Raw genomic sequence first — 22,612 nt, forward strand, 5'->3', positions numbered from 1 at the left:
CCGGTCAGTTTTGAGAAAGAGCATACACAGTAGTTGAGGATCTGAAAGTGATCTGGGCCTATTTTCCCCTCAGAAAATCATCCCCTGCCCTCAGAAGTCCTCATTCCCTAACATTGTAGTTAAGCAACTATGCATTCCCCTAGGTTTCTACTTGCGCATGTCCCTACGCCAGCTTTTCCTGCTGACAACTGCCGCTCTGTTCATTCACCGCTTATTCAAATGCTGTGCCTTTCTTGGACCTGTGCTCCAGGTACAGAGGCTACGACTGTAGGAACAATCTGTTCTACACACAAGCGGGAGAGGTGGTCTACCATATTGCCGCCGCGGCTGTTGTGTACAACAGGCAGCAGCACTCCCAGAGGCTGTACCTGGGGCACGATGATGACATTCTCAGCCTGACCATCCACCCAGTGAAGGACTACGTGGCCACTGGGCAGGTATATACCTCTCCCAGGAGACGGGTCTAGCCAAAGAGAGGGGAGGTTTAATTTCAAACCCACTTTATATATATTAGAAATTCGAGAAACACTTGGTAGACATAAGCCTGAGGCAGGAAGCTGAATATGTAGTAAATGCTGGATTATTTTATGATGGTGGGAAAAGCAGCCAAAACCTTCTAACGCTGTTGGGAAGCCTCCAAGAGATGATCACTTGAACATGAATTACCTGTGAATAGAATTAACTGAAACAGATAATGTAAGTTTCATGAATGTGCAGTCTTAATACACTTCCTCATCACTTTGTACTTGGTACCTAATACATCCGAGGTGCTCAACACTCAGTGAATGTTTATAGGATGAACCATCTTTTCATTTTACTATAACATCTGGTGGTTTGTTTAAAAAACAAACAAAAAAACTTAGTCATATGAATTTTGGCTTATTTTATATTTTTGCATTTCAAAGAAAATAGTTGCATGTCAGGTCTCAGAATAGTTGTCTCCTGTTAACCTTTGACCTTCATGCAAAAGGTTTTTGAATTTTATCTGAACCATTTTGGAATGTCTAAACTTTGGATTGAATCTATAATTGAAAAGCTACTAAAAAAACGAAAACAAAAGAAAACAAAGCCCTGTGATCAGTCATTTTGTGTGGGGAAGGGAAAGGGATTGAGTTGCTTAGTAAACAAAGCATCTGTTAAACTCACATTTATTACCTTACTGGTAAAGTAGTAATACTGTCAACAGTATTTTCAGTTTTGTACTCTTTTCTTCCGATGAACAGATTACATTTTTGTTAAGTTTTGTCATGGGCTTTTAACTAAAGGTTAAAAGTTTCTTTTAAAATATATATATATATATATATTTATTGATTTTTTTTTACAGAGAGAGAGAGGAATAGAGAGTTAGAAATATCAATCAGCTGCCTCCTGCACGCCCCCTAATGGGGGTGTGCCCACAACCAAGGTACATGCCTTTGACCAGAATCGAACCCGGGTCCCTTCAGTCCACAGGCCAACACTCTATCCACCGGTTTTGGCTAAAGGTTAAAAGTTTCTAAGTGGAATCCAAGAAAAACTTTGACACGGAGGTCAAAGATTTGCAGGAGACAACTCTTCTGAGACTTGACATGCAACTGTTTCTTCAGCTCTTGACTACGGAACAGAATCATTCTTATTATAATGTATGAGTAATTAACACACTCATCCTGCCATTGAAGGTCGGGAGAGATGCTGCCATTCATGTGTGGGACACGCAGACTCTGAAGTGTTTGTCATTATTGAAAGGACAGCATCAGAGAGGGGTGTGCGCACTCGATTTTTCAGGTAAGCCCCTTTTCCACTGGTTGTTGACGAACAGTTCTACATTTATTTTGAGGATTTTTTTTTCTTTTTCTCACAACCCTTTACTTAGCTGACTTCTGTTGGTATATCAGCTCCCCATTCTGAGGCTGGAAATCAGATATGTTAATACCTCATAAAGAAATGTGGCTTTTAGATTACCTGTCCTTTCCTGGTCTGCCTCATTTCCTCTCTCCCAAGTCCTTACCCAGAGCTCGCACTGTGTCCCGCATTTGCCTGAGCGATTTGAAATCCAGAGCAGCTGTTGCTGTTGAAAGACTTAGTTGCAAATGTCTGGCAGCGACTCAGACCCTCAATTTTAGCTCTCCGAATCAGGGGGAGCCCAGCACTAGCGATTTAAACTATGTACTGCAGCTCGGGCTGCGAATTCTTGGCAAAGGGCCACCTGACAACATGGGTTTTGGAAATAAATTTCACATGGAAATATCGAACTGAAGGTTCCAACTTTTTAATTTAAAGTTTGAACACAGTACTATAAAAATACTAACTGGTAACTATAGTTTTCATTTGAGCGAGGCCGTTTCCTTAAATTAGCAATGAGACTGAGGACCTGTTGCAAAAGGCGTTTTTACCCAGAAAATTTGAGTAATTCCAATGGTAGAAATTAGATCAGTAGAAAAAATTATTAATTTTTCCTACAGAAAACGGATTCTGTAATTTATTTCTCCCATTAAATGTTTACTATGTGCAACATACATAATGTTGGTCATTAATATGTTCCACGACCGCACAACCCATTTCTCTCTTGTGTCCCTCACTCTCTGCTCTCCTTGTTCAAACCCTCTTTCTCATTTGTGCCACGGTAGTGCTGCTAGTCTCTGATTCCCACAAGCGCTTCCTCTAGTCCATCCTGCATACTTCTGGAGTCTTCTGGAACCACACATGGGCTCCCCTTGCCTGCCTCAGAGCTGATCACTTGGCGGGACATTCATGGCCTTCCACGATCTGGTCAGCCTTCCTCCGCAGTGTGTTCACCCATAACCCATTCACGCTTCTTTACATCTACCGAACTGTAAAACTAAATGCACCCTTTGTCCTTTTTGCCCGGGTTCCTTTGCTCATGCTGTCGCTATGTGTCCATTCAAGTCCTGTCATCCTTTAAGACCAAGCTGAAAGTTTTCCCCTCCATTCTTCCCAGGAGAACTAATGTGCCCCTTCTTCTGCATCCCTTAACCCATTTGTCATTGCTCTTAGAGTCCATGTGGTACAGTAGTTATTAATGTTGACATCTCCTATGCCCTTCACATATTGCAAGCTACTTGGTCAGCGCAGCTCATATCTGTTTGCCACTGTACGTGTAGTGTTATGGACACAAAAGATACTCAAAAAATGTGAGAATTGCCTTAGCTGGTTAGGATCAGTAGATAGAGTGTCAGCCTGCAGACTGAAGGGTCCCAGGTTCAATTCCCGACAAGGGCACATGCACAAGTTGCAGTCTAGATCCTCAGTAGTGGGTGTGCAGCAGCCAGCCATATCAATAATTATCTCTCATCATTGATGTGTCTCTCTCCTGCTCCTCTCCTTTCCTCTCTAAAATCAATAAATGTATATATTTTTAAATGTGAGAATAAATGAATGAGTGAACAAATAAGGTTTTGTATAATATATATTTTTTTACTTTCACTATTACTATTGAAACTTCATATTTTCACCATGTTGGGGTGAAAGTTATCTTTATTCTCTAACCAATAACATGGTGCAACTTGGGATGTTTTTTAATGACATGCACATACTATAAACTACAAATCTGAGTTGTTAAATCGTTATTACAATCATGCTTTCTGTGGTTATAGGATTAGTAAAAATCAAAGCTGAGCAGTTTGCACTCTACACTAGTGGGCATCTGAGGTAGAGAAGGCATGAGTATGGAGGAAAAGAGAACTTCTTAGCATATCACCTGCCAGTTGAAAGTCCAGATAAACACACCCAATAAACGGATACGAAGACCTAAACTTCCACAGGTTTGATGGACATACAGTTTTATAGTAGGTGTGCCACCTGTCCTTGACAAAGCAGTAAAATCTAAAGGAATCCCTAATTTGAGTTCAAATACAGTTCTCCAAATACTTCTGTATTTTTCATAGTTCTACTTCTCAATGGCCAAATTTCCCTTTTCCTAACATTAAGTTTGCTAGCAGGTACATATGCGTTTACATAATATAAAAATAATATTAAGCATGCTCTAAAAGAGTGGTAAGATACCCATTAAAGTAGCAAAAATAAATAAAAATAATAAAACCTAAATGTGGACTAGTTTATAAAGAATCTAATATATTCATATTTTGGCAGCATTGAAAATTAACTTAATAATTCTAGCAAACAATTTGGCACATATAATAAAAGCTATAATTCAAAATGACAAGTATGTAGACTGTGTATTTCATGCATATTTCTATGTACCAGTAAAAGAAAAATAGAACTCAAAATAACACCTATTCACTGATTTAATCTGAAAATGTATGTGTGTGTATTAGCATATAAACAGAGTAGCAAGAAATTTAGAATAATATAAATAGACTTTAACAATCATTAGATTTTTTCCATAGAATTGATTGATGCTTTTTAATTTAGAAGAATCAAAAGAACTAACTCATGTTATTTAAATACCATAAAGGAATTAGAGGAATGTTGATCATAGACATTAATTAATTATGAGATGAGTAAGTTGGTACCCGGTAACTTGCTTTCTGAATTCTAAGAGCTCACATCTCTTCCGGGCTTAGTAGTTTTATAGAAGAAGGATCAAGAAATGATCTTGGAGCCATGGCTAGTTGGGTTCAGCGGGTAGAGAGTTGGCCTATGGACTGAAGGGTCCTGAATTCTACTCTAGTTAAGGGCACATGCCCAGTAGGGGGCTTGTGGGAGACAGCCAATCAATGATTCTCTCTAATTGATGCTTCTGACTCTCTCCCTCTCCCTTCTTCTCTGAAGTCAATAGGTAGGTAGGTAGGTAGGTAGGTAGGAAGGAAGGAAGGAAGGAAGGATGGATCTTGGAAATCTCTCCCTCATGAGGCAGCCCTGCAGATCTTTGGGGGAAGGGAGGGAGTGTGGGGGGGGGAGAGAAACCAGATTCTCTAGGGAGAGAATGAGAAGCTGATTCTCTCACTGCTTCCAATTTTCATCTTGGGCAAATAAAGAAATCCCTAGATATTAAATATATCCTGCATTAAAAGTATAATTTCAGTGTTACCAATACAGTCTCTATTTCCCAGGTAACAATCACTGGGAAAGAACCCATTTATTCAGCAATAGTGTTATTTTTGATTGTGGAAAATGAGGTTTTTGTCTTGGGATTTAAGGAAACCAGTTGATAGTTTTAGAATGCACTGATATGAAGTACTATTCAAGAAGGACATTCACTAGTATCTCTTGTGCTTGATCTGTCACCTTGAGTAGTTGCATGAAGATGAATTGACCTCTGTGGTCTTGAGGGCACCTCCTGAAGGTGTGAGCCGAGGTCTCTTCGGTTTAATTTTATTGCTGGTACTTCGGGTAACAATACAACTTTAGTCTTCAACAGACTCCTGCACCACTTTGCAGGCCAAGAATGGAGGCCCAGAGTAAAAGTCAAACAGTGGCAGATCCAGCCCTAGAACCCAGGTCTCCTGGCTGGTGGGTCGTCTGGATGAGGAGTGTTCCCTCCTCAGTCCTCTTGCCTTCTCCTGCCCCTGCCTTCCACCAGGGCCTGTGTGAACTTTTGGCCTGAGCGTCAAGCTTGGAGCTCACCTAGAATAGCCCTGACTCACACAGTTACCTCCACAGGAGCAACTATACCTTCCTTTTGAAAACTGATAGAAAAGTCAATATCCCAAGAGAGGAGATTAGATTCCCTGCTTCACCATGCAGACAGGACACCCGCATTATTATCCGCTCGTTGGTGGCCCCATCTGTATGTCCCAGGACCTCACAGCCACCTGTCTTTTACAAATCAGCTCATTTTGTGAGGTGATGTGGAAACATACTGATAGCACATTTGTCTCTTATTAGAGGAAAAATTGTCACGGAAGTACAACATAGGCAAATGACGTGAAAACTAAACAAAAATTGCCTATTACACATAAGGGTTTAGATTAATCTACTCTTGCCACTGTTCCAAAGTAAACAAAAAATATATATATTTTTAAAAAAATATATTTTATTGATTTTTCACAGAGAGGAAGAGAGAGGGATAGAGAGTTAGAAACATCGATGAGAGAGAATCATCGATCAGCTGCCTATTGCACACCCTTCACGGGAATCAAACCCGGGACCTTTCAGTCCGCAGCCGACACTCTATCCACTGAGCCAAACCGGTCCTGGCAAAAATAAGACATTTTTAATCAAAAACATTTCTCAGGACATAATCCATAACTCTAAATTATGTAAACAAGGAGGACTGCTTCACTTAATTGAGCAACTCTTTTCTCTCTGTGAGTTTATCATCACTGACGAGGGAAAACAGTTCCTTTGTTTCTGTGCTTCTTCCACATGAATAGAAAACCAGCTTAGAAAGAGAAGCTGTCAGCCCCATAAATATTTTCTAACCTAAACCTCATCCTCATATTTTTAAAACCTTCACTGAATAACACTGATGTTCCACAAGGGCACCTATAAGACTAATTTGATGTCATTGTGTTGAATTCTGGAAAAGAAAAACACCATGCATTTTTTATGAGCTTCAACTACAGGGACCAACTTGCAATTGTCTGAATAAAAATTTTCTCTTTCCAATTTGCCCTTTACTGTTGACATTAAGTGCCTTAGAATTATTTCTGGACTTTGTCACAAAATATCCATAATTAATACATACTGTGACTGGAAAGATTTGAAAGAGCATTATCTAGGCTCTAAAAATATGGCTGAAAATAAACCTAAAACTAGTCAAGGAACAATGGATTTTCAAAGCTAAGGTCAAGCTTTGTGGGGGAGAATGAAAGCTGGGAAGAAACTGAAAGGTAGCCAAATTTATATTTCCGAAGTGTGTAGTACGCTGAAATGGCCAGAACCGTCACAACTCAAGAAAAGTCACTATTCATGGGATGTAAAGTACAGCATAGGGAATAGTTAACTAGAGGCCCAGTGCATGACGTCATGCACTGGGGTGGGGGGAGGAGTGTCCCTTAGCCCAGCCTGTGCCCTCAGTCTGGGACCCCTCAGGGGAAAGTCTGACTGTGGGGAGCAGGCCTAAGCTGGCAGTCAGACATCCCCCTGAAGGGTCCTTAACACTGCCACAGAAGTTAGAGGGGTTTCCATCACTGCCACTGCACTTGCCAGCCCTGAGCCCAGCTTCATAGGGACCGGTCATTCTGCTGTTCAGTCCATTTGCACATCAGCCTTTTATTATGTAGGATAATATTGTAATAACTATGTATGGGGCCACGTGGGTACTGGAAATATCAGGGGGACATTTTGTAAAGAATATGATTGTCTAACCATTATGCCATACATCTAAAAATACCGTAATACAAAATAATATTGAATGCAAATTTTAATTGAAAAAAACTTTTTTAAAAAAGGAAAAGGCACTATCCTAAAGGAGGAGGTATAGTGTTGAGGCACCTCCACTTTTGGACTCTTTCTTCCATTGCTACTCATAGTCACAATATCCTTCTAGGGGTAGGAAAGTGGCATAACTGTGAGGACAAGCTGATGGGGCCTTGCAGAAATTTTAATTTTAAAAATCCATGAAAATCAACTTACCCTGAGGCTTTCTTCAAAAGGGAAAAACTTTAAAAACTATCCTCTTAAGTGTGTGGATGTAGTCTAAGAAGAATATATTAAAATAGCTCTGCAGGTTAAAAAATAATACAAAATATAGAATTAATGAAGACAAAAAGAGACCTTGAGTATTTGGACAGTGTTTTTGAAAGTAATTGTAATTAAAACAAAACTGTGTAGCTATGTAACCTAGTTCATTCCCTTTCCCTTCATATTACCCATATGCACTTTTCTTTATCTTCTCCCTCCTTCTCAACACCACCCAGTATCATCAGCATTCTTTGAAAGCCAACTCAAAGTGCAGATCATAAAGGAAATGTGATATGATTACTATAAGCCTTAAAAGAGCTTATAATATAAAAAGGGAGACAGAAGACTCCAATACAAATAACATCACCAAATACAAAGGCATGCTAATATAGAAATATAACTAGCTGCTGCCAAGATGTGTGGAAAAAGCAATGTTGGTGGTAATGACTAGGAAGTCCCTACCTGTCCTTTATCCCAAATTCATAAAAAGAGACCTTGCCCAATTTAAAGCCTAGTAACATTAAAGCATAAAGATTTATTATTTAGGTGTGACTTGTATGCATGCATACAAGCATAACCAACGGACACAAGAACTGGGGAGTGAGGGCATATATGGGAGTCGGGTGAGGGGGCAATGGGAAGATATGGACACATAGAATACCTTAATCAATAAAAAAAAATTGGGGGGAAAAATCATTTGCTTATAATGTGTGGTGATTTAGCCCGTTAGGTAAGTGTTAATGTCTTCATGTAATACTAAGATAGCCTAGTAGTTTGAAAGAATTCATGTAACTTTCAAATCCTTGCCTTATACGTGGTGGTCATCAAGGATTGGGGAGGATTTATTTGGCTTGTTAAACCAGGCTCTTACTCTCCTTCCTCCTCCAGAAAAGCAGCAGACCACTGCTCCCAGGTGATTGAAGGGGTGAGTCTCTGGCACAGGCAAGGGCACTCACACGTTGGGCACTGGTCGGCTTTTGGGGGAAGGTTGCCAATAAAAAACACGAGGTCCAATTAAATTTGAATCTATAATAATAAAAGGCTAATATGCAAATGGTCATCACACCCTCATGCTGTAACGACTGATCAGCAGAAGGCTACATCCCTGTCTGGCACCAGTAGGGCTTGATGGGGGTGGGGCTGGCTGAGTCTGGGTCTCGCCCATGGGGTTGGGGCCGGCTGGGTCCGGGTCTCGCATAGTTTTGAGGCATGCATAGGTGGATGGGAACTTGACTCTGGGTCCTGTGGCATGCCCCAGACTCTGACAGGAGTGGGGAAGGAGCTGGATACCAGCACCCAGAACCCACACAGGAGGGCGATAGCGGTTAGGGGCAATCAGGCAGGCAGAAAGGTGAGCAATTAGGAGCCAGTTGTACCAGATTGTAAGATGGATGTCTGACAGCTGGTTTAGGGCCAGTCCCACAGGAATCGGGCCTAAACCAGCAGTCAGACATCCCCTGAGAGGTCCTGGATTGGAGAGGGTGCAGGTTGGGCTGAGAGACCGATGCCTGACCCCCTTTGCATGAATTTTGTGCACCAGGACTCTAGTTTCATATAAACAAATACTTTATTTAGTGCAAGTATGTCCCAGGCATTATAAATATGCAGTGTAAATATAAATATTACACAGGACATACACTAAGAAATTATTCCTTGTTTATTTGAAATTCCAGTTTAACTGGGTTTCCCTCATTTTTCCTGGAAACCCAGATTTTGTATCTACCCCAGGCCTGCCTTTGAAATCATGCCATTTGAGACCCTGAATGGACTGGGGAGAAGCAGTTTGCCACTTTCTTATGTTTCTTTGCTCTAATGTTGTTGGTCCTCTGTGGTCAGAGAAGACACCTGCTGAGAGGATGCACAGTGAGTGTGGTCCCCCGTCTCCTGTCCCCGCACAGCTGACCCAGGGCGCTCGTCCTGTGAATCTAGCTGTGTGAGGAGACAGCAAAGGAAAGACTTTCCTACTGGACTTTTCTTCTGCTTTGAAGGGAAAAAGCAAATGAGCTATTTTGATTTCAAATTTAATTTTACATGTGTTTTTTAAATTTTTTAGAAAACCTTAACAACTAAAGTACAGTAGCCATTGATATTATAAATAATACTTAATACTAAAATACAATGTTTATAACAAATGAAAAAAGATTTGAGCCGAAACCGGTTTGGCTCAGTGGTAGAGCGTCGGTTTGCGGACTGAAAGGTCCCAGGTTCGATTCCGGTCAAGGGCATGTACATTGGTTGTGGACACGTCCCCAGAAGGGGGTGTGCAGGAGGCAGCTGGTCGGTGTTTCTCTCTCATTGACGTTTCTAGCTCTCTATATCTCTCCCTTCCTCTCTGTAAAAAATCAATAAAAATATGTTTTTTTAAAAAAAGATTTGATAATAGTATGTTCATTGTGATTCTGGATTTTTTTGTTTGTTTTTTTTAAAGCACATTTATGTAGTGACAAGATATACATCAAATCTAGGCCTAGAAATGTGGATGATTATAAATGTCCTCTATCCATATTTTCTAAATGTCCTGTAACAAGCATACTACATTCGAAATAGGGAAACTTAAGAAATGAGGAATTTTTAAATTATAAAATTACCTTTTAAAAAAACTTTTGAAGTAAAAATTTAGTTTCTAAAATTTAGTTTCTAACCTCTCTTATCTCGGAGGGTTAACAGAGCCCAGTATTTTAGAGCTGCAAGTAGACGGAGTTGCAAAGCCAAATGGCTCTTCCAGTAAATGTCATGAGGTTTGTCTGCCACAAAATAGACAGGGTCATCCTGACTTACTGAGTGGCTCCCCAGCCTTGTGTCTAAGACTGGAACGTGGGGGCAGAGATTATATTCAGCAGCCAGTTACTGTGCCACCGGTTTTGATGCAATAAGTAGCTCAACTGCTGCTAGTTATGCATTTCCTTTAGTGAGGTCCCTTGAGCATAAGATACTCCTAATGTATTTGAGCCTAATAATGATCTTGAGGCCAATTTCTCCTTCGTCTTTATAGCATATTAAATGTTCCCCTTTTTCATTGAAGAAATGAGTTATTTGACCTCTGTGTTGTTTTCATACAGCCGATGGAAAATGTCTGGTGTCGGTTGGCTTAGACGATTTTCACAGTATTGTATTCTGGGACTGGAAAAAGGGAGAAAAGATAGCCACAACCAGGTAAGCAGCGGCCGAGGCCTGAAGGCATCCTGCCGATTATCACGCTTCGGGATCGGTCGGTAGTTTTCATTTTCTGGTAAGATTTCATCTTCAGACTCAGGTGGAACTCGCATAGAAGGCTTAACGCCCAAGAGAAAACACATCGCTGCTGTATTTCACGGTGCCAGGCCTCCCCTAGAGCCGGTAATGTTTGTTTCGGGGGAAACTGGAAAACTTCGAAGTCCTCTCCGGAGAGTTACTCATCACTTTGCTTTCAGTAATGCAGACGTTATCTCTATCGAAGCCTTTTACGAGCGGGAGGAAAGCGCTTTTCTCCGGCGGGTGCCTTGCCCCTTGTTTTTCCGCTGTCTTAGCATCTGGTGGAGGATTGTCAATGTCACCGGAGTCAGACGTCCCATTAGTCATGAGGCCGTGGCGTGCTGGGAAGGAGGCCCCAACCTGTGCGTCTGCCACTCGCTTTCAAAGCAGGCAAATTGTTTCCCTAATCTCCCATCTTATAAATAGACGTTTCAAGACTGACGGCTGTTTATAGACCACCTGTCTGTCCTCCCTCACCCCGGCCTCCCTCCCTGCTGAATCAGCCCGATGTCTGAGCATTACTTTCCACTTAACATGGGGCGTAGCTCTTTGCCAAACGTGGTCAGAAGTCAAAATAGCTGGCAGCCAAGGCCCAGCAATACAATTTGTTGCCCAAGGCGTGTGATCCGTTTGCCTCTCTCCTAGTTCCTCCCTGCATTCACCAACTTCTTATTTTGCAATATGAAATCATTTTTGAATGAATAGCTTTGAACCCCAGTACTTATTTTCTTTTTCTTTTTAATATATTTTATTGATTTTGTACAAATAGGAAGAGAGAGAGATAGTTAGAAACATCGATGAGAGAGAGAGTCATCGATCAGCTGCCTCTTGCACACTCCCTCCTGGGGATATGACCGCAACCAAGGTACATGCCCTTGACTGGAATTGAACCCGGGACCCTTCAGTCCCCAAGCCGATGCTGTATCCATTGAGCCAAACCGGTTTCGGCATGAACCCCAGTACTTATTTTCTACATTGATATTTCCCTCCACAATATTAAGGTGGTGGGGGGTGGGTTGGCAACTTGATTGAATGGAGACTCAGAGGAGGAGTCGATGGAGCCTTGATGACTCCAGCTGTCCATCTTGGGGGAAAAGGAGACGCTTTTCCGATGGCAGTAATCAGGCGTCCTCAAACTTTTTAAAGTGGGGGCCAGATCACGGTCCCTCAGAGAGCTGGAGGGCCGGACTATATGAACTACTAATTCCTACTGTAACACCTCGGCTGCGTTCACTGCCCAAAAAACCTGGCGGGCCGGATCAGACTCCTCTGCGGGCCGCATGTGGCCCGCGGGCCGTAGTTTGAAGACCCCTGAAAGGAAAAATAAAGCACACAGTGCAAAGGAACCTCATGAATGTTCTTAATTTAGCTGTGGACATTAATTAAATATTTACATGCCATCATCGGTCAATTTAGAACTTTAGCCACGTTGCTGTGTGTTATATACCAAGAAACTACAATAGATGGAAACTATAAAGTGCTCTCAAAACAGATTTTTCTATCTAAATGTTTGACATTGTACAGACACCAGGAAGCAAAACAATGCTTTTTTCTGTCTAGGAAATGTGATTTAAAAAATATATTTGCCCTTCATTTCGGTTTTCTCTAGCATCTTCTCCCTAAGATGTATATTAATGACTTAGATCTGTGGGCATTTTCTTCCAACCAAGAAGTCTTTGGACGCTTAAACGTCCTTTATGGTGATCTGATTCATTTCTCCACTTTGTATTAAGCACATTTTCTCTTCTCTTTTATCTAAGCTTTTTTCTCTCTGTCCTAATTGTTCCCAGTACATCCAGTGATGTATCATGTCCCTAGTGTTCATGCTTCACTTTTGACTTTCAAAGAAACAAAGAGAAAGTTCAAAAAGCAGTTCCTTCATTCCTGGCTCTCACTGTAGCAGGGCCCACATCATAGGTATGGAGATGGTCTGATCTGTTCTTTTAAATTTTTATGATGGAAGTTTTCAAGGTGAGACAAAAGAGGAGGATATAGCATAATGGACTTCCTGGAACTCTCACCCAACTACAACATCCTACTAATGGCACAAATCTCTTTCCCCTCATTTTTTACTTTTACCTTTTTGATATAATATATTTTTAAAAATATTGTTACTGATTTCAGAGAGGAAGGGAGAGGAAGAGATAGAAACATCAATGATGAGAGAGAATCATTGATCGGCTGCCTCCTGCACACACCACATTGGGGATGGAGCCTGCAACCCAGGCAACGTGCCCTGACTGGGAATTGAACCGTGATCTCCTGGTTCATAAGTTGATGTTCAACACTGAGCCACGCTGGCCAGGCTGTGCTATAATGTTTTAAAGAAAATGTAAGACATCATGCCATTTGATCTGTATATACTTCATTGGGTATTTCTACATGAAAAGACACCTTTTATTTTCTAATGTTACATTTATTTTTCCATCACCATTTACCTTCTCTATACTCTTCCACCTCCTTCCACCACCTTTCCCCCCGCCCCCCACAATCGCCAACTGTTGTCCATGTCCCTGAATTTTCTTGTTGTTGCTCAATTCCTCCACGCCCCCAAACTGCCCTTCTCCCAGAGCTGTCTGCCTGCTTTCTATTATATGAGGAAAAGACCCTTTGTAAAACCACCATTTCATTATCACAGCTAACTAAAGCAATAGTAATTTCTTTAATCTATTACCAAATTCATAAACATTTCTGATTGTTTCAAAGATGAGTGTTGGCTTGTTCAAATTTGCATTCAAACAAGGCCCAGGCATTGCATTTGGTTCCTCTCTCTTCAGCCTCTTCCAGATTTTTATTTTTTAGCAGCTCCCCTCCCACCTTTTCATGCCGTGGATTTAGCTGAGGGCCTGGTCGTTTGACCTTAGATTGTTTCACAGTCTAAGCTTCATTGACTCTTCCTGGGAGCATTTCAGGCATTCTCTGCATTTCCTATAAATGTAGTTAGACCCACCGCCTTGATTAGATTCACATTGTTTTTCCCCGCAGCAGTTTTATTGATAAATAAATCACAGACCATACAATTTTCCATTTAAAGTGGACAGTTCAGTGGTTCTCAGCATATTTACAGAATTGTGCAATCATTACCACTGTCAAATTTCAGAGCATTTTCACCACCCCAGAAAGAAGCCCCACGCCCATTAGCACTAATTAATGTATTTTCTGTCTCTCTGGATTTTTGTGTTCTGGACATCGCATGTAAATAGAGTCATACAATATGAGGTCCTTCATGACTGGCTTCTTTCACATAGCATAATATTTAAGGTTCATCTGTGTCATGGCATATGTCAGTACTTCATTCCTTTTAATTGCTGAATAATATTTCATTCTGTGGGCCTGCCACATTTATTTATCCATTCTTTAGCTGATGCATATTTGGATTGTTTCCACCTTTTGGCAATAATGCTTCTGTGAACATTTGTGTACAAGATTTTGAGTATATGTATGTTTGATTCCTCTTGTGTTCATAGGTAGGAGTGGAATTGCTGCATTATTTGGTAGTTTTATGTTTAATATTTTAAGGTACCACCAAAATATTTCTCAAAGTGGCCAAACCATATTACATCTCCACCAACAATGAGAGAAAGTTCCATTTTTTAATAGACTTTCAGCACTTATTATTGTCTGTTATTATAGCCATTTTAATGTGAGTGAAGTGGTATCTGATTAAGTCTTTGATTTTCATTTTCTAATGACTAATGATGTTGGACATCTTTTCATGTACTTACTGGCCGTTAAAATATCTTCTTTGTAGAAATGTCTATTTAGCTATATTATCCATTTTAATTGGTTTAAAAAAATAATTTTTTATTTCAGAAAGGAAGAGGGAGAGATAGAAACATCAATGATGAGAATCATTGATCGGCTGCCTCCTGCACACCCCCTACTGGGGATCTAGCTCATAGCCCGGGAATGTGCCCTGACCAGGAATCAAACCCTGACCTCCTGGTTCATAGAAACATTCAACCAGGGAGCCACACCCGCGGGCAAAAGAGGTTTGTGTTTTATTGAGTTGAGGAGTTTTAAAATATATTCTGATACAAGTTCTCTATCTGATACATGATTTGCAAATATTTTCATCTACATTGTTTTTTTTTCCAAACAAGAACACTAGATACGTACTTCATTTTTTCATCACATTGAAGAAACATAGTCAGTGGCATAGTGGAGGGTGGAAGCATTGGGAGTAGTACTTTCGGTGCAAGCAATAGAGCTATATTATCTGTAGGGGAGGAAAAGTAAAAGAAGAAAACCAACTAAAAGCCAGTATGCATTTTATTATTCCCATGAACCAGCCATCATAAACAATGGGATGGAATTCTTCTCCCCCAGGCACACCCCTGTGGTACACCACTGGGTGAAGTGTCTGGTTGTCATATGCTTAGTAATACTCAACTGTGGGTTCTAGCAGCATCAGCCTGATCCTTCCATTATAAAGCTCCACATCAACATATTATCCAATGGTTGTAGCATCCGTTTACAACTGTGGAATGTTTCGATTATTTGTTTAGGGGTCTAAAATTATAATGTTCTAATTCTTTCATTCTTCATATTAGCTAGAATTCTTTAATAAATAAGAATGTTTTTCTCGTGAACCATTCGGTTTCTCTAAAATAAAATTCACACAGAAAGTAGTTCTTGTATGTTAGGGTAACTTGTCCTTTGTCTATAATTTGCAGATATTTTTCCCAGTTTACTATTTGTCTTTTTTTTTTAGTTTGCTATGGTGCTTTTCACCATGCTAAAAGTTTTTATTTTAATGCAGTCAAATTTTTCAGTTATTTTTTAATGTTTCAAGATTTTGAGTCATACTTAGGAGTGTATTCCCCATTCTCTGTTAAAAGGAAATCACTCACAATTCTCATTTGCTATGGCTTCTTCTTTGGTCAGTCATGTTCTTTTTGTTATTTGCATTTCTCTTACATTATGAAATATATGTCCTAACGAGACGCCTGGTGCATGAAATTTGTGCACTCCAGGGGGGGGGGCGTTTCCCTCAGCCCAGCCTGCACCCTCTTGGCAGTCCAGGAGCCCTCAGGGGATGTCCAGCTGATAGCTTAGTCCCCAGGGAGCGGGCATACACTGGCAGTTGGACATCCTTAGCGCTGTCATGGAGACAGGAGAGGCTCCCACCACTGCCACTGCACTCAGCAGCCCTGAGCCCGGCTTCTGGCTGAGCAGCGCTCCCCCTGTAGGAGTGCGCTGTTCACTAGATCATTTAGATCTCTAAACAATTTGGGAATTTATCCTAGTATGTTATAAAGAACAGATCCAATTTTATCCTTTTTCTATATGGCTGTTGATGTGTTTCCAAATATCATTTTTCTTTTCCCTTTTAAATAGACCTTACTTTAAGTACAAAGCAAAATTGAGCAGAAAGTAGCCTTCCTATATTTCCCCTACTCCTCCCCCCCCTACACACAGCTGCCTACACACAGCTGACCACCAGGGTGTGGTACGTTCATGACAATAGTTTGACACTCTATCACCTAATGCACATAGTTTTCTGTAGGGTTCACTCTTGGCATTGTACAGTCTTTGAGGTTTGACAAATGTATAAAATGACATGGCCACCATTATAGTATCTGACAGAATAGTTTCAGAGTTCTAAAAATCCTTTGTGAAAAAAATTAAAATAAAAATCCTTTGTGTTCTGCCTGTTCGTCCCTCTTGTCACTCTATTCTGGCATCCAGCAATCCTCTTACTATCTCCCGAGTTTGCCTTTCCAGAGTGTCATATAGTTGGAAGCATACAGTGTGTAGCTTTTCCAGATTAGCTTTTGTTCACTTAGTAGTATTCACTTAAGATTCCTCCATGTTTTTTCATGGCTTCATAGCTCATTTCTTTTTAGCACTGAATAACATGCCATTGTCTGGATGTACCACAGTTTGTTCATATATTCACGTACTAAAGTACGTCCTGGTTGCTTCTGAGTTTTGACAGTTATGGTTAAAGCCATTATAGATATTCACATGCAGGTTTTTGTGTGGATGTGAGTTCTTTACTCCTTTGGGTAAATACCCAGAAACACAATTGCCGAATCTTATGTTGAACATGTTTAGTTTTGTGAGAAAGCACTACACTGTCTTCTAAAGTGGCTGAACCATTTTGCATTTGCATCAGCAATGCATCAAGTTCCTGCTGCTCTACTTCCTCACAAGCATTTGGTGACAAACACCATCTGTTTTAAAAGTTCCTCTTTTTCCATACTGATTTGAGATCCTGTCTTCATTTTATACCAGATTTTAATATTCATTTGGGTCTTCTAGGTTTTCTATTTTGTCATGGATGTGTCGGTCAGCTCATGCACCAGTACCACACTGTTTTAGTTATGAAGGTTTCTGGACTTATATCTAAGAGAGTTATACTTCCCACTTTGCTCTTTTTCATACTTTACCTGGCCATTCCTGTTGGTTTATTCTTTCATAATAACTTTAAAAATCAAGGCATCTAACTCCAGATTAAATACAAACACCCAGTGCTCTTTTTATGGGAGTCCCCTCTTCCACCCTCCCTCCCCCCCGGCATTCACCACACTGTTGCCCATGTCCATGCATTCTCTCGTTTTTCCTTTTTTGCTCACTCCCCACAGCAGAGCTGTCCGCCTGCTCTCTATGAGTTTATACTGCAACTTGACTGAATCCTCTTGTGTGTAGTTGTTTTACCTTATCTCTTTGTGAATTTTCTAGACATATAAATATATCTTCTGCTAAAAACAAGTTTTACCTTTTTCCATTCTAGTTCTTGTGCCTTTAATATTTGAAATCTTGTGTAACTGCATTAGTTAATATATTCAATACAGTGTTAAGTGGAAGTGTTAATAATAGTCTTGTTCTCTACTTTATTGGGAATACTATTGATATTAAGTAAGAATCTGATTTTTGAGTTCACATACACACACACACCATGAATAAGTTACTATTTCAGCACTTTTGGTTTTTAAAGAGAGTAAGGTCAGGGCACACAGCGTTGCTGGAGAGTCAGCCTGTGTACAGTTGGCCTTGAATGAACATGGGTTTCTCAGTGAGAATCAAGGAGTACAGGGAAATGGAGAAGTCAGAAGCACCCATTGATTTCTATTTCATTGAGTGACGAGTGTTGTTGTTTTTTAATTTATTTTTTTCTTCATTGATTAACATGTTTGCGCCCAGTCAGTCACTGGTGATTGACACTATACTTTCCATCTGGAAGACAAAACAGGCTGGGCACTTAACATGTTAAGTATCACATGTGTGTCCTTATCCCACCATTGCTCCCTCCTCCTCCCCATGACGAGTATTTTTTAAACCACAAATGTGTGTTAGATTTTTGTCCAATATCTTTTCAGCATCTGTGAATATAACATAAATTTTCTTCTTATATATGTTAATATGATGAATTGTACTATTTGATTCTTTAATAATGAACCAACCTTGCGTTTGGTCACAATGTATTATCTTTAATATGTTATTGGATTCTCTTTGCTAATATTTTAAGATTTCTTTAATCTATATTCATAAGGGAGATTGGTCAGTCGTGTTCTTTTTGTTATTTGCATTTCTCTTACATTATGAAATATATGTCCTAACGAGACACCTGGTGCATGAAATTCGTGCACTCTGGGGGGGGGGGGGAGTTCCCTCAGCCCAGCCTGCACCCTCTTGGCAGTCCAGGAGCCTTCAGGGGATGTCTAACTGATAGCTTAGTCCCCAGGGAGCGGGCCTAAACTGGCAGTTGGACATCCTTAGCGCTGTCATGGAGACAGGAGAGGCTCCCACCACTGCCACTGCACTCAGCAGCCCTGAGCCCGGGTTCTGGCCGAGCAGCGCTCTTCCTGTAGGAGTGCACTGTTCACTAGGGGACAGCTTCTGCATTGAGCGTCTGCCCCCTGGTGGTCAGTGCGCATCATAGTGACTGGTCCTTCCACCATTCAGTCGATTTGCGTATTAGCCTTTTATTATACAGGATATCCCAGTGGTCGGCAAACTGCGGCTCACGAGCCACATGTGGCTCTTTGGCCCCTTGAATGGTCCTGCCACTTCTTCAAAACAGACTCACCCAGGCTGAAAACCAACTTCTGTGCATTGGCAGGAAGTTTCAATTGCACTGTTCATGCATGCCCACATGAGGTATTTTGTGGAAGATCAGTATGTGGCTCGCAAGCCACAGTTTGCCAACCACTGGGATATCCCATAAAAGACCATCAAGGAGTACATTAAGACCAGGAAGTCCTTAGAGTCTAATGTGATGACTATACTCTAAGGCAGAAATTTCCCTGGCACTGTGGCATGCCGGGCCGGTTGCTCCAGGTCTAGAACCAGTTCCCACTTTTATATTCTGTCTTTTGGTTATAAAAAAAAATTTCTGAATGCACAGCCTCTGAAAGTTCCTTGAATGAATCAATAGATAACATCCGTTCTCTCTCCATGGATGTGAGCCAGGGCTTGGATTTCCAGTGAGTACATTGCTAGGTGAAGCTAACTCTGTTAAACCTGAAGTTATGATTTCCACAGTAAGAATATTACATTGGAAGCTCCTCATTAATGCTATTGCAGTGTCTTCTCCCTCCTCCTGCATCAGACTTCCATATCCCAAGAATTATTCACAATCCTATGGCAGCAGCATTAATTTTATCTTACAGAGACATCCTGATCTATTTTAGATATTTTCACTAATTTGTTTAAAGTATAATTAACTAGACTTTGGTAGCAATATTAAGGTGAGAATGAAGGGCTCAAACATGCAAAGAAATCTTATTGTAATGTCGACTCTGTGTAATGTAAATCATCTTCTATCTTAGTTGTCCTATTACACATGCTTAATGACAGAGCAAATGCATGCTTTTATTAAAACTCTACATCATTGCTGCCATCGAAATTAGAATTTTTTTCTTATTTATCTCTTGCAGAGGACATAAAGATAAGATATTTGTGGTAAAGTGTAACCCACACCATGTGGACAGACTGGTTACCGTTGGGATAAAGCACATCAAATTCTGGCAACAAGCAGGTAATGCTGTTTGGGTTTATCATTTATGTGGCCGAGAGCTGGAGAAGACCTAACCATGTCTCTGCAAACTAAAATTACAATGCTCCTGAAAGCTATTCTCTTCAAAATTCACTCTGGACTGCTTAATGCCTAAGCTGTGAAACTTCGTGCACGCTATATGAAGCTATGCATATTCATCAGTATCTAGAAAGCTTTGGAACATGTTCTGCTGTGAAAGCAATTCTCTATATCCCTCCGATCCGAAAGCAGTCATGATGTTGGACTACTGAGCAGGAAGTAAAATGATCACACCTTGGTTGGGTGAATACAGGGAGGGTTCCTTTATCACTGAATTCAAAGAATGAATTTACATCCTGACACTATACCCAGAAAGTAGTCAAAATAAATATTTGTGATTATAATGTTGGTAATAGTGATGAGTACATAAGCATGACAAAACATATACTGATATTCTTCTCACCAATAAGTCATACCTGCTAACTAAAATTGCTTCTGAACTCTTAGTATCAGCTTTAATACCAAGCCCAATGTTATACTGGTCATAGCATTTAAAGCTGCTTTTTCCATGCTTCTGTTTTTCAAGGAAGGATACTAGCACTAGCATGTCAGGAGAGCCAGCCTGCATGGCGTTGTCTGGAGTGAGTCTGTGTTTCTCTGTGCTAGTCAGGAAGTGCAGGGAAATGAGAACTTCCAAGGGACGAATCTGATGTACCTTCTCCTACACAGTGATTCATTTTTCTCACCCCAAATCTGCTATGATAAAAACTGAGGCAAAACATATATGACATGTTTACATTTCACATTCACAGCTGGCTCTGTTTCTATTCTTTTTGCTCAGCATTCAGGAAGATGGTCCCACCTCCCCCAGACACACAGTCACTCCTCCCTCTGGCTGTCCCAGGCCTAGCACTGAACCTTGGTTGGACGATCTCTTGTTTGATTGAGATGCGTGTGATTATCGAGTCCCCTCTCCAGCCAGACCCTATGTTCCTTAAAGGCAGAAACTCTCTCTTCATCTTTATACCCTAGCGTTGAGCCTACCACAAAGTAATAGGAACTCAATAATGCCTGAGTGAATGAAAACCCTCTTATATTTTTGTCTATGCTATTTCATGCTGTTTTCATACAGCTCTGTGTATACACATAATGACACATTGGGCTTTTCATCGAACGTAGTCATTCTACACATTCATAGAAGGTGTCACTTAGAAATAAAACCACATAATAAATATTCTTGGTCCACTCCAGGTGGGGGTTTCACCTCTAAGAGGGGAATCTTTGGAAGTGTTGGAAAACTGGAAACAATGATGTGTGTTTCTTATGGGCGGATGGAAGACCTAGTCTTCTCAGGAGCAGCTACAGGAGATATTTTCATTTGGAAAGACATTCAGCTACTGAAGACGGTGAAGGCTCATGACGGGCCCGTGTTTGCTATGTATGCGTTGGATAAGGTATGGTACCTTTATCAGCATTCATTTCCCTCCTCGGCTTTCTAAAAGTGTCTATCAGTCTTAGGAAAGAAGACACCAAGAGAATCCTGTGTCTAAAAACAGAACTGTCTGAATTAGGAAGTGGTTGCAATGACCCTCTAGTCAAGAGAAGGCAGGGAGTGCAACTATTTTATATTTTCTCTTTCATTTATAATTATTTTTATATGCAATTTCTCCCCACTTTTTTCCCCCACACTTGTTCTTCCTGACTCTCATTCCTAAAGCTCCTTAAGAATTAGTGGTGAGATAAATGTAAACACGCAGAAGGATAAGAGACTTGAGAAACATTTCAGCATGCTCTTCTCCTCAGTGGCACAGAGAGCAGAGCCCTAGAAGTACCAAGTGGTTGGATTATTGTTCCATCCAACAAAAGTGATGTTGGTAACCAGTTTTTTCCTGCATGCTCATGTCTTGTTAACAGCTTTGACAAGAGTGTTAGAGTGAAGTCTTTAACAGCTGCTTTAGGATTTTTCAAAGAAACAAAACCAGTAGAATATAGAACATACACAGACACATACACACATACACAGTCATGTACGATGAGTCATTAGGTGTTTTTGTCCCTGCTCAGAGTTGTGCTAACAGAGTGTGCTTATGCAAACCTAGATGGTTGGGTTGTTTTAGTTGTTAAAGCTTTTTTTTTTTTAACTAGCAAACTTGTTTTTGGTTAAACTGCAAACTGCAAATGTTAGAAGAGATGAAAGCAGAATGCAAAAATTGATGTGATATAGTGTGTTTAAACTTTTTATTTCTTGGTAATTTAAGCTGACAAATCATGGAGAAAGATGAGGATATCACAGTATAATATACTACACTTAAATTAATTTGGGGGTTGAATCTCCCTGGGTGCAAAATCTATAGTATCTATAAGAATAGAATATTTAAAGTAATAAACTCAAAAACATTTTTCCTTGTAAACATCATTAAAATGAAATAAATTAAAAGTTTCTGAGAAAACAGAATGTGTTCCTCAGTATTTTTCTTTAAAAAAAGCAGACGACTTTCCCAAGAACAGTTGGTATATGTGATAAGTTGCCAGAAAGGAAAAGTGGTAAGGCCAAGAAATCATAAATTTAGAACAAGAATAAAGATCACTGTTCAGTAAAATACATCCAATATGTTAAGCTTTTTACTCTCCAGGTTTTGTAAAAATTAATCCGGATTTTAATTACTGTGGAAATTGATGTCTTTTGAACAAATTAGCAGGATCATTTTGTTATATGAAGTGCCTAATTCACTCTTAATAAGAAATAATGATGTTTTCACCTAGGAGTAATTATTTAGTTTAAAAATATTCAACAATCATTTCATTGTGGTATTAATTCACATTCATTCAGGAGGAGTATAGGAGATACCAGAAACTGCCAGACTTTGAGGC

General features: G+C 40.2%; 1 protein-coding gene across 1 annotated transcript in view; it reads left to right on the forward strand.

The window, feature by feature from the left end:
• The window catches only part of EML6 (EMAP like 6), a 191,351-nt gene that overhangs the window by 105,897 nt on the left and 62,842 nt on the right, over positions 1–22,612 (forward strand). Inside the window, exons 14-18 of the mRNA XM_036435332.2 lie at positions 251–437; positions 1,659–1,764; positions 10,587–10,680; positions 19,644–19,744; positions 20,993–21,195. Of these exons, the coding sequence (XP_036291225.1) occupies positions 251–437; positions 1,659–1,764; positions 10,587–10,680; positions 19,644–19,744; positions 20,993–21,195 (691 nt within the window). The remainder of the gene's footprint in view (positions 1–250; positions 438–1,658; positions 1,765–10,586; positions 10,681–19,643; positions 19,745–20,992; positions 21,196–22,612) is intronic.

The sequence above is a fragment of the Pipistrellus kuhlii genome, unplaced genomic scaffold, assembly GCF_014108245.1.
Source record: "Pipistrellus kuhlii isolate mPipKuh1 unplaced genomic scaffold, mPipKuh1.p scaffold_m20_p_13, whole genome shotgun sequence".
Lineage (NCBI taxonomy): Eukaryota > Metazoa > Chordata > Mammalia > Chiroptera > Vespertilionidae > Pipistrellus > Pipistrellus kuhlii.